The sequence below is a fragment of the Uloborus diversus genome, chromosome 6 (genome assembly GCF_026930045.1).
Source record: "Uloborus diversus isolate 005 chromosome 6, Udiv.v.3.1, whole genome shotgun sequence".
Lineage (NCBI taxonomy): Eukaryota > Metazoa > Arthropoda > Arachnida > Araneae > Uloboridae > Uloborus > Uloborus diversus.
Window position 1 is genome coordinate 113,910,722 of NC_072736.1, and position 13,061 is coordinate 113,923,782.

Sequence of the window (13,061 nt, forward strand, 5' to 3'; positions counted from 1 at the left end):
TGTCCACAGATATTAATGATATGTTTATTATAGGACTCTAAAATGCAATTTTAAAATAATTTTATCAAAAATATTTCTTTTACAAGCTGTTTTTATACTTTTGATGCCTTCACTTTGAGAATTGTGATCTCTTTGCATCCGCTATGGGAATCCGATTTTTCGAATTTTTAATGATTATTACGCTTTGTTAAGAGGTAAACAATTGAAATATCTTTTTTTTTTTGTTAAAATCACGGAATTTAGAAGTTTTAAACCAAATTCTGTGCTTTTTAAGAGTGTCTTGGGTCAAAAAGTTGAATGCTGAACCCTATTCTGAATTTTATTTTATTTATTTATATTTTTGTTACAATTATTTTAAGTACTGTACAGAAATATATTTAGTATAATTTAACATAATGTAGAATGGTAGATAAATATTGATACTTGAAAGAGCGATGCCCCCCCCCCCCCTCCCCCCGCCAAATATCAGAAAAAAAATCCAGACTGATTTTCTCGACGTAGAAGAGGAAAACACTCAACTTTAAGTTTAATTGATGCAGTTTGTGCCATCTCTAAATTCTAAAATTTCGTTTTAACAAAAAAAAAAAACTTTTTTTTTTTTGCGAAATTTTTTGATTTTTCACAAAATTAATTCATTTTTCACAAAATTATTTGATTTTTCACAAAAAACGGACCCTGTGAAAAATCCTGGACAGACCCCTGGTACTGCAGAAACGTGTTTTGGAGTTTTAAGGTACACTTTTTTCAACAAAATAGCTTTTACATATAAGGGGCCTTTCCTTAGTTACGTATGGATGAGTTTGGCCATTTTTGACCCCCTCCCCTCATGTAAGAGTACATAAGGTTTTTCAAACCCCTCCCTCTATTCTTACGTAAGATTCCATTTTGTTTTTCGAAATAATGAAATAACTAATCTAATATCACTGGAATCGAAATTTAATTCACTATTATTAAATTAAACCTTTTCGTGTGATGAAATATTTACTAAAAAGTTGGAATCTATATTGGATGTGTTTTCGACATTTTTTTGTATATGATGCGATAATAGTTAAAAATAAAACATGCTATACAATAGTGCAATTCTTTTATTATGTTTTACATTATTAATTCTTCGTAAAACAAATAAAAAACAGTCATCCTAATACATTTTTATCGGCTTGGAAAATACTGAGTAAGAATGTGTTTGAACTCCCCCCCCCCCCCCCAAAGTATGTAGATATTTTTCCAACCCCACCCCCTCGGCACCCGTACGTAATTGATGAATGGTCGGTAAAGACATCCAGTAATGTCCTTACATCCACAATCTCACTATTTTGCGTTGAAAAAAGGGTTCCTTGAAATCCCGAAATACAAATCTGCAGCGATCTGTACATTTGGGCTCTAAAACGTTTGTTATTGTCTTTTACACTTGTATCATTACCTAATCGTATAGTCGAAGGTGAACGTAAGGAGGAAGACGTCCCCTCCAGGTTTTCAACTTAAGTATTCCCCCTTTTTACCTGAACTATAATTTAATGCCTCTCAAGTTAGAACCTTATTAGCGCCTCCAACAATTACTTCCACCACCGGGACACACAACACGTCTCCCACAGGCCCGTCCATGTGTTCATTCATTAACACCTTTCGCTCAAAACATATCATTAGACTACCAAGGCATCCCAAAGAATCATTTGATAATCAAGCATTTAACAGTATACATTCAATTATAACACTATTCGAATGAAACATTCGAAAGGCTATTATTTGATTGTAATACCATTTAGATGGCAAGGGTATCTATTCCTCAAGTGTGCTGGCACACTTTTTAAAATTAGGGATCCTCTCTCCCCCTCAAGAAGGACACTCAATAAAAATGACTAACGTCCATTAGGAATTTCAATGGCGCAGTCTGCGCAATGACCCACCTCCCCTGTGGGCTCATCAGTGCAGTCCGTCTTTCTGGGGGAAGGGTTAAAAGGTTTCAATGCAAATTTTTTCGGAAGACAGAAAAAAACCATGCTCATTCTTCATAATTAAAATCATTAACTTTTCAAAGCCAGCCCTTTGAACCCCTAAATGACGGATCCGCCCCTGCAACTAAAACACTTCAGAAGCAGGGGAGCCCATCCGCCCTGAGGTCAAGCCCCCCCCCCCACCCTCAATATCGCAGAGACCTCCCCCCCAAAATGAGAAAAATATCCCTTAAAACACCCCCCCTAAAAATGTCAATAGCAAAGTCTGCACCATGACCCCCCCCCCTCCATAGGTGGGCACCCTTGTCAGAAGTCAACTATATTGAGAGGTTCATTTGATTATCAAATCGATCAAAGAATACACTGCTCGAGTGATTGACATCTCGAGAACTCAATATCTCAAGAACTCAACATCTCGAGAACTCAACATCTCGAGAAGTTCAAAGCGAGAACTCGAGCAGTTGATTGCTCTAGCACTCGGAAAGTGACAATCGAGAACTCGAGCAGTTGATTGCTCGAGTTCTCGGAAAGTGATAATCGAGAACTCGAGAAGTTCATCGCTCGAGAACTCGAAAAGTGATTATCGAGAACTCGAGAAGTTCATCGCTCGAGAACTCAAAAAGTGATAATCGAGTACTCGAGAAGTTCGTCGCTCGAGAACTCGAGAAGTGATAATCGAGTTCTCGAATGATCTTGAATAATCGAGTGATTCGATTATGAGAACTCGATTATGCCCATCACTAGTTTGTAGTAAGTTATTTTGTAGCTTTGCCATCAATCTTTTGAGTTGAACTGCACCATTGCTGCGGTCACTCATCTGGTGTGCTAATTCTACATTAGCTACGAGTTTTTTTGGCTCTCTTGGCTCCCTTAAAAGGTTTTTCGCCTCCTATTCTGGGCTGATGAGTGCTAAAAAGCACAAAACTGCAGTCCTCAGATGGAATAACTGAGCTGTCGGCGTATTTAAGTAATAGATATAATAATTCATGATACTGAACTTTTAACAAGCAGAGAAGTGTCAAGCAGATCATATTAAAATCAGAGTTGTAAAATTCACTTTATAAATACCTGATGGTAAAACAGCTAAGGAATTTTCAGTTTCTGCATTATCATTTTGAGTAATAGCCCAGAGAGAACCTGAAATATGTTGCACAGGAAAAATAAAATTAATAATATTAAATGTATAAAATTATGTGTTATACTTTAGTCTGAATTAATCATTAAATGTATTATTTATTTAAATCTAGTTTTATAGATACAAAATTTAAATTTTAAAACAATATCTTTCTCAACAAAATACTGCTGTTTCTAGCAAGATTGCCAAGGGCAAAAAAAATTTAGCACCTACCCACAAATACAGTAGAACTTTGATTAACCGAGGTTTCTGTTTACAGAATCAATAATGAAGTCTTTTTTTTTTCTTTCTTTATTAATAGGTAAGCCCTGGGAAAGACACAGTGATTTATTTCTCCGTTTTTCTGGTGTTTTATTTATTTTTTAATAATGTAAATTTAATAATATAAAGAATTTTCAATTCAAAAATAAAATCTGAAATGTTTTTTCAATGCATCTTTTAATATTTAACTTGGCATTAGAAAAAAATTAAATTGTTTTTTTAAAACTTACTGCAAGTTATTCTGGCAGCAAGTTGTTCATATCGTTTGAGCTGGAGCAATCAAGCTGTTATGGCAGTCAAGACCTGCAGACCTGCAACAGGTTGTTGCGTGTGTAAAGAAGAAGCAAGTTATTTTCCTTTTTTTGTTTCCTTTTTTACTTACTGTTACCAGTTCTACTTCCTTTTACGAAGTAAAGGAAGTATTGTATTCGAAAACAAATTTTCACCCAAAAATCGGTCTTAATTTCGATTTTGCTCGCTTCCAAATGAATACTGAGTTTTATTTTCAACCCGATCACATGTGGATGTATGCCTAAGAAGGTATAGACACCCGAACTAGCCATTTTGACGATCCCCAAATTAATTACAATGAGTTTTCTCGTGAGGTCCGTATGTATGTGCATATGTATCTCGCATAACTCAAAAATGGTATGTCCTAAAAAGTTGAAATTTGGTACGTAGATTCCTAGTGGGGTCTAGTTGTTCACCTTCCTTTTTGGTTGCATTCAGATGTTGCGAGGGGGGGTCTTTTACACTTTTTTGGGGGGAATCTTTGTTAATGTCAATGCAAACTCAAGTGGTGTTAAAATTTTGCAAACACTTGGCAATATATCGCTAAGCTTTTGGTCGCCAAGTTTTTTGTGACAGTATAACATTCATTTTAATCTTTTAAAAATATTCTATTGTATTTTAATTAATACATTTTAAAAATGTATGATCCTGACATGTTTTTATACAAAGTTTCTACTAACCGAGATTTCCGACATCCCAGGCACTAGCGGTTCAAATTAGTTTGAATAATCACTGTTTATTATCATTATAATCCTACTATATTGAACCTGCACCTTATTAGGATATCCAAATTATATCATGAATTTTTAAATCCTATTTGAACACTCCTAGCACCCGCATGGTGATGCCCGTGCTAAGAGTTTAAAGGAAGTCCCTTGAAGAAAAAGAAAAAACCCCTCCGCTTTTTCAGCCACGTTCGCCACCTACAGCGGCTGTTCAAATACATTTGGCAGCAGTATTAATTAATAATCTATATCTATCTTTTTTGTATTTTCTATACCTATTTCCAGTTGCGTTTTGTGTCATTCACCTTTTTACGCAAAAAAAAAATTGCCGTCTTCGGCGACAATCTACCTATACGATCTATCTCTAATTTTGTCTATCCATCTCTATTTATATTAACCTCCCACCCAGTTCCTAATCTAAACAAAGATCATTCAAAGAACTGCGCTTTATTCTTTTAATTAAATAGTGCAAAAAAAAAACTCACTATTTTCATTAAAATAAGTGTGCACAAATATATAATGTAAAAGAGATACAGCGAAATGTATGGCAGGGGAGGGGAGATTGAAAAAAGAAAGCAAGGAAATTCCTAAACAAAAAAAAGTAAAGAAAAAAGCAAGTGCTAGCGTTAGCAATAGCAAAAAAAAAAAAGTAGCGTTGTAGCGAATAAGATTCGGTCCAGGTTGTGACATGCAAAAAGTAGCGTTAGTAAAAAAAAAACACCTCACTATTTTAATTAAAATATGTAACGTAAAATAGATACAGCGAAACTCGGTTAAATGAAAAAAATCCACAGAGCAAAAAAAAAAAAGAAGTAGTGTAGCGAATAAGATTTGATCCCTCAATATCCAATTGAAAGGCACAACGTCACAGCAATTAGGAAGGAAACTTTTTCTCCCTATCATGACGTCACAGTATTTCGGAAGAAATCTTTTTTCCCCTGATCGGAACGATGCTAGAAGATACAATGTGTTTCTCTGAAATTAAAAAATTGTAAAAAAAAAATATTGAATTTTCTTTTTTTTTTTTAATTTTCTGAAGAGTATGAAATGTTTTGACTCCTACGTACTAAATTTTCAGAAAGAAATCTCATATTTTTTGTGGGATGGGTTTAGAAAGAATTCAACCCAGAAAAAAGCAAAAAATAAAGTTTTTTTTTAATTTCATCAAAAAAATTTTAAAAAAGCTATTATGTATTTCTGAAAACTTTTTTTTTCTGAAGAGGGTGAAATTTTTTGACCACTACATACTAAATTTTCAGAAACAAAAGGCAAAACAAAGGTTTTTTCAAAAATTCATAAAAAATTCAAAAACCTTTCAATCTTCAAAATTTTTTCAATCTCCATATTTGAAATTAAATTTCCTACACTATAGTACAAAAAGGATTTGCCTGGCACAATTGGTTGGGTTTCTGTGACCAAATAAACACAAAAATGGGCTAAAAATCACAAAAACATTTAATTAAGAAAAACTAATTAGAAATTCAGAATTTGGTCTTTGAGGTGCAGATCCCTGGGGTACATTCGAATTGTGTGCCAAGTTTCAGAGCTGTAGGTGCTATGGGGGCTTCTGGCCATCGGGTACAAACAAAGAAAGAAACACCTTTACTCTTATATACATAGATCACAAATACTGTTTCATAATTTTTAGCTTTTGTAAATTCCTGCATTTATCTACCAACAAATATTAATTCCATGATCTTAAACACGTTTGTGCTTCTCATCGTGCAATGACAAGGCTTCCTTTTCATACTATTGGACGTTGTTCTAACATCGTAAAATGTGAGTCTTGAAAAATATGCAAATGCACCTGGCTTTTTAAAACTTCACCAGATGATTTGCACTGGTTAGTCATTTGTACATATTCACCGTAGAGCTCATTTTGTAAGTAGTCACCAAGGATGAAATAAATCAAGGTACTTTGAATTACTAGTATTCTTTTTGTGCACATAGCTTAAGCTACACTCTGTGACTATAGGGCACTAGTCTAACTAGATCTAGGTGAGTTTTAGTCAGTTCAGCACTTAGGTAGATACAAGCTGCCATTTTAGGGGGTGGTCAAGCTGAGGAATGACCCCCACCCCCACTTGTCCTACAAACAAATCTACGGTTTTGGGTGCAAAACATTTCTGAAACTGCTTGGGTGTCAATAAAAACCACTAAAGCAGCCAAGAATAATGCACCTAATTAATGGTGCAAAAATGTCACTAATTGATTTCATAAGCAATGAATAGAAGTAATATTTTAAATGTTAACTTTTAAATTTTTTCAATGAATTTAAAAGATTACTGTTCTAGTTTACATTCTATTCATAAATTGTTTGAACATTATGTACAGTCAAATCTTGTTAACTCGAATATTCCTTTATCTCGTTTTCTTCGGGTCCCAAACTCCTTGAGACTGTTGTAGAAACTTCCCCATAACTTGAACTACCAATAACTCGAACGTTTTAGCTGGTCTCTTGGGACTTGGAGCTATTGAGAGTTGACTGCAAATGTATAATAGTGTCAGCGGGTTGGGGGGAGGGGTTATGACCCCATAACCCTCTGCCTGTATCCACCCAGTCAGTACTCTGCCACTGAGATAACACACTTGCTGGAGTATAATGATGTTGCTAGTTATATGGTGAAAGAGAGTGGCGAGTTTGGATCTCTAAGAACTGATTGCTTGTTTGCAGCTCCCAGGGGTTGGTGCTCCACTGAGCAGGGAACAGTAACTCACCAGTTTGACAAAACTAAATAAATGTAGATTTGTTTCTGAAGTGCAAAATTTAAATATTAAAAATATACCTTTCTTGACAAAATATTCCACAAATTCTTTTTCCAACAGAGAAGAAGCTGTGACATCTTTACAAATGAAGTACACGTCAGGTTTTGATGACAGTATGTTTTCACATTCACTCTGAAATTTTGCATTAGGTACAAACAAATGTATCTGTAAAAATGACAACATAACAGGTCACAATGGTAAGGGTATATGTAAATTACAAAGAGAAACATTTAAAAATTACAAACAATTGGGTAGGGGGAGGGGGGTAATATCTAGAAAAAAGATGTGCTTAAAAGCTGATGTCATTTCAAAGCTTTTTGAGAGAGGGGGTAAAGGGTACACACTACACACTTAAAGCCAAGACCAATTAACGTGCATTTTATAAAGAAAGAAAATCAAAATACATGCAAAATCCATAATTACATTATGCATTTAAAATCCAGATGGAGAGGCAATTGACACCCTCTATCCTCCCTCTTGATTTTCCAAATGACGTACCTGATGCGAGACCCACGTGATAACAGGCCAGACAACTCCCCCCACCCCACCCCCACCCCGCTTTGTTACGCCAACAGTCGTCGATCTATGAACTTGGCGCGAAACTTTGAAAGCAGTGCAGTCTACCAGTTAAACAATAGTGCTTCTTGCTCTGGTTGAAATAGATGAAATAGGAAATATGTTACTTCGGCTGCACATTTTTGAATACAATACTGTTGGATTTATCTCATCCTTTCCACGTACCGGAATGTAGAGGCAATTAAAAAATATATATATAATATAAGTGTCTGCTGAGTGAAGGTGGGTCAGCGATTTCCGCTTCCGAACAACCTGCATGTGAAGAAAAAAGCTGGGCGCCTCATGGAATAAATTTTAAAGTTCGGAGGTAAGTACTTTTCTCAGATAAACAAATTCACATTTTATGCAGTTAAGATTACTTAAGTTTTCCTCCATTACACAAACAACTGTCAGTTTCCTTTCTGATATCTTTGTCTGTAATTTGTAATTTCAGTATACTGCTTTAATATTTGAAACGGTTAACTTGCAACTTTTTATTTCTTTATTTTTTCAACTTCGTACACGCATTTATTCAAAATGGATTTTCCTAGCTGACAATATACATATGTCAAAATTTTCTGCAAATATACTTGTTGCTATCAGAAGCAACGTAACTTGGTGTTGATATTCAATTAATATGTAAACAAGTTTATTGAAACAGGCTTTTAACTGCACTAATCTTATATTTTCCGTTTCGATTAAATTGTTTCATACGCTAGCATGTGTTATTTTGATCAAAAAACATTCCTTGATGGGCTTCCGTAGTTCTGAGATAGAAGATTAGATTTGAACGCCGGAGGTCGTGGGTTCGATACTCAAACATTTCCCCCCAACTACGCCCCTGCAATGTTATTCAAACAAGCTGGTTCTGTGCGTAAATTAAAAAAAATATATATGGTTTTTTTTCACTGTTGTCTTTAAGTTTTATGATATTTATGCACACATTGTGGTTAAGTTAGTGGTATTCATAATTTCTGGGCTTGCAAAAGATTAATTTTGAGCAGTGGATACACAACGTGTTTTTGCCAAATGCTCTGTGCTTGTTTGTTTAGGGCAAAATATCTTGAACTACATATTTTTTGAACTCCTTGGGTTTTCTGTTAATAAGCTTTCAGGAACTCTGAAACTGTAACATAAATTGAATTAAGGGGCTATCTATAAAGTATTATGCAAACTTTTGAACAAATTCCCCCCTCCCCCTCCTCCTTGTTACATGTTACATTCAAGTTGAATTCCTGTGTAATTTTTCGAGAGTGCCCACCGAAGGGGGGGGGTCGGAATCATAGTCTCATAGTAATGATAGCTTTTCAACGGCTATAGTTATAAATAACTGTGCCCTTGAAATTTTAAGGGAGATGGAGATGTTTTGGGTTTTTTTTTTTTTTTTTTTTTTTTTAAGTTTTCATAATTGAAGGGGGTAGAGCACCGTCTACTTTGGGGGATGGCACCCAAGCATTCACGCCTTTTTAAAAGCATAAATTTGCTCAGCAAAGTTAACATTAATAATCTGGTATTATGTACTTTAATTTGATGTTATGTCTTTGAAACATATTGCAGTCATGTTTCCCGTTTTCTTAAGTAAAAATGTTTATTTATTTTTTTAAATTTCATTTAATTCTTATTCAAATACAATAGTAATATTATTTTTTGTTTTGATGTAATTGTAAAATGAAAGTTCATTTATTTATTTGAATACTTCTTAAGACTTAATGTTTCAATACAATAGGTATACGAGTAGTTAAAATGAGATTAGTTAAAAAACCATTTCTAATGAAAAATAAAACTGTGTTTATTTATCACTTTGTTTTAACATGATTGTAAAATAAAATCGTGTTTAGTTATTTGAATAATTTGTAAGACTTATAAATGTTTTTATGTCAAATACTATGAATTAAGCTCAGTGTATTTTTTAATGTATGATTATCGGTTCCTTTTTATGTTTTCAAATGAAAAAGTAGAACTTGTAATGCTACTAAAATAACAGAAGTCAATAATAAATAAACCAAATAGTTTTATTTAACCAAAATATTAATCGAAGTGCTCACTTCCCAATATCATTGTGGATCGACAAACGATGACGTCATTTGCTAGTTGGATGGCCTTCCTATCTCGAAGGCCTCGCCTGATGTCAGTAACAGAATATCTTTGTCAACCCCCCCCCCCCCCCCAAGTTCAAAAACATTATAACTTACAGAATGGAAGGGAAAAGAATTCAAAAAGTTATTGCTCTTGACCAAATCGTCTTCTTTCATTCGATTGAAATTTAGTCGATGAGCAGGAGGCTTAAAACACTGCATTACTAATTAATTTAATAAATAACTTGACTTATCACGGCGTAAAGTTAGAAAGCGACAAAGCAAGCATCGAACTAGTTCCTATTTCTTTTGTTTAAACATCCGAATTTGAAAGAGTAATCAAACGAAAATGATGTGTATAAATGTCATAATTGACTTCTCTGTTCGTTAGTTTTATTACCGCAAAGTTAAACGACCAATGACACGAAAATAAGTCTAGCAGAATAGAAAAATTCAAAAACGTGATGTTTGTTTACAAAATATGGGCACAGTGCCTGCCGTAAAGTTACGGTCCAAGTTTACGCTCACTTAAAAAAAAAATGTTGTGTTCATCGAGGTTGTGGCACGCAATAAAACTTTTTAAAAACTTTTTTTCCTAAAGCAGAGTTATGACTAAAATAGACGAAATTGTTACTTTAATTTTGGAAGACAACAATTCTCAAAGAAAATGCGTAATGCTGAGCAGCGTTGCATCCTCGTAGGCTACGGCTGAGCAAAAATCTGTGACATACTTTTGGTGCTGCCATCTAGAGGGAAAAAATAAAATGTTTTCACAAAACAAATAATATCACTGATCTCATTTGGATCAGCGATATATAAATTTTTATTTTTACCCATTCCGAGAACGGCTGAGGTTTGGGACTCCATGGGGCTTGAGGGGGCCCGAGCTCCCTCAAAAATATTTTTGAAGGGGCACAGCCCCCCAATAATTTAAGAAAATTATTAGCTATTTAATGCTTTCTAAACTCAAATTCGTCTTAGTATTTTTTATTTTCCTTGTTTGAAGATAGTTACCTTGTAAAATACATTCCGTAATGCGTTAAAACAAATAATTGTTACGGTAAAAAGCAGGTTAGCTGAACACGAGTGGTGTGGATAGTGACAGTGTTATGATGCTGCGAGCACATCGAATTTGTCCCAGTGTGCGAACCTGCGGATAAAGTCTGTCTGATCAACAACGGGACAGAAGCGATTGAACAACTTGGCTGTTCTTCATAACCACCGAGATATTTTGGACCATTGAATATTCGACCAGTCGTCGACTTCAAATTCAGTAATCTAGCCAGGCGATCGACATTTGCACCTTTTTAAAGACAGCCCTAATATTGGTGTTTAGAGCAATTTTAAAAATATCTGTAAAATAGAGAATTAACTACATACAGAATGTTAAATTTAAAATTTCAAAATATTAGTACTATTTTATTACCGTATTACTATAGTACTGCATTAGTTATTTTCAAATACTTAAATATTTTTTTGGGTATAAGACCGTATAAAAACCGGCTATTCGCATACTACATTAACTTTATTAACTAATAGGTATTAAACAAATTAACTTGGAATATAATTTTTATTTAATGAACTCTGAGCCTTATTCAAAGCAAGTTTAAATTAGCTATTTCACTTATTAATCAAAGTGCAACAGCAATATTTTATGATTTATTTTTCAATGATAGTCCTACCAATATTTTTTGTGGGTAGGCGCCAATGGGATGCAAGTCAAGTGCCCTACTCTATATCAATGCCTAGCCACGGCACTGCACAACGACTTCCCCCAAAATAGAACTGTAAAAATGTCCCTCACTGAAGACAAGTGACATGGTCTAATTGAATCACAAAATTTGTGTACCAATTCTTAGATTGACTTTGAAGACGCTATGCCAGATATTGTTTGTTTGTATAAATCAGAAAATATGTAAATTGGCATTTTCAAGGTTTAAAAATCTGAACTTTTATTTTTTTTTTTTTTTTTGGAAAAGGGAGGGGGGGGGGCTCCGTGGATTACATACCCCTTGGATCACCGGTGACGTTTAGCCCCCCCCCCTCCAATAATTTTTGCAAGTCGGCGCCCCTGATCGGAATTCAAGTTTTAAGGGGAGTCAGTACACCCTATACCGTCAATGTTAATTTGCACAGATTCATGTACTTTTTTCTGAAAATCTGTTAAAGATATAATTATGATTTTTTTTCTGTACCTTAAGTAGACTCTTGTCTCTATACTGAAGTAAAATTTTACAGGAAAAAAGTTTTTTTTTTTTGCTTTTTTTTTTTTTTTTAAAAATTCTAAATGTGTAAGTCACTGTATTTTTTTCAAAAAATACCATTTTGCAACACAAAATCAGCTCTATAAAAAAAATCTCAAATATGAGAAAAAATTTATTTCAGAATATGCAATTAGATGTATGGAATAGGTAGTAAAATTTCAAAGCCTAAAAAATGGCGACAAAACTTGGCGGTTAAAAGTCTTGGCGATATATCGCCAAGTGCTTGAGGAATTGTAACACCACTTGAGCTAGCATTGAAATTAACAATGATTCCCCCCCCCCCCAAAAAAAAAAAAAACAGTGTAAAAGACCCCCTTAGGAACATCCGAATACACAACTAGACCCCACTAGGAGTCGTCTACGTACCAACTTTCAACTTTCTAGGGCATACCGTTTTTGAGTTATGCGAGATACATACGCACATACGTACATACACACATACACACATACGCACATACATACGTGCATACGGATGTCACGAGAAAACTCGTTGTAATTAACTCGGGGTTCGTCAAAATGGGTATTTCGGGTGTCTGTACGTTCCAAGGCATATATCCACGTGTGGTCGGGTCGAAAAAAAAAAAACTCAACATTCATTCGGGGGTGAGCAAAATGGAAATTAAGGCCGATTTTTGAGTAAAATTGTTTTCGCGAATACAATACTTCCTTTTTTGTAAAAGGACGTAAAAATTTGAGAATCAAACGTCATTTTTTAATCAACGAGTTTGCCCAAGACTGCTTGTATGTCGACTTTTCATAATTATTTTCGCGTGTTTTTTGCAATCTCTATATTCCATGAATTTCAATTTTTTAATTTAAGAATTTAACATGGAAACTTACATTTTTTGAGTAATTAAAGTGTAAATTTAAATAAATAGCTTAAAATTTTACGTAATGATGATTTTTTTTTTTCCAAAGACGAGCTTTTTTTTTTCTTTTTTTTTTTTTTTCATTTTCTGCGAAATTTTCTCATACTACTGTATATATTTCTTTATAGCATCAGAAAGTAGATTCCAACGAAAATCATACGCACCGAT

At 34.3% G+C, this 13,061-nt stretch overlaps 1 protein-coding gene across 1 annotated transcript in view; it reads right to left on the bottom strand.

Annotated features, from left to right (window-relative positions):
- LOC129224549 (ribonuclease P protein subunit p40-like) overlaps positions 1-10,231 on the bottom strand; it is a 30,703-nt gene extending 20,472 nt beyond the window's left edge. The window contains exons 1-3 of the mRNA XM_054859024.1: positions 9,878-10,231; positions 7,151-7,295; positions 3,021-3,089 (exon numbers count right to left, since the gene is read on the bottom strand). Coding sequence (XP_054714999.1) covers positions 3,021-3,089; positions 7,151-7,295; positions 9,878-9,982 — 319 coding nt within the window. The 5' untranslated portion in view covers positions 9,983-10,231. The remainder of the gene's footprint in view (positions 1-3,020; positions 3,090-7,150; positions 7,296-9,877) is intronic.
- Between the last annotated feature and the right edge of the window lie 2,830 nt (positions 10,232-13,061).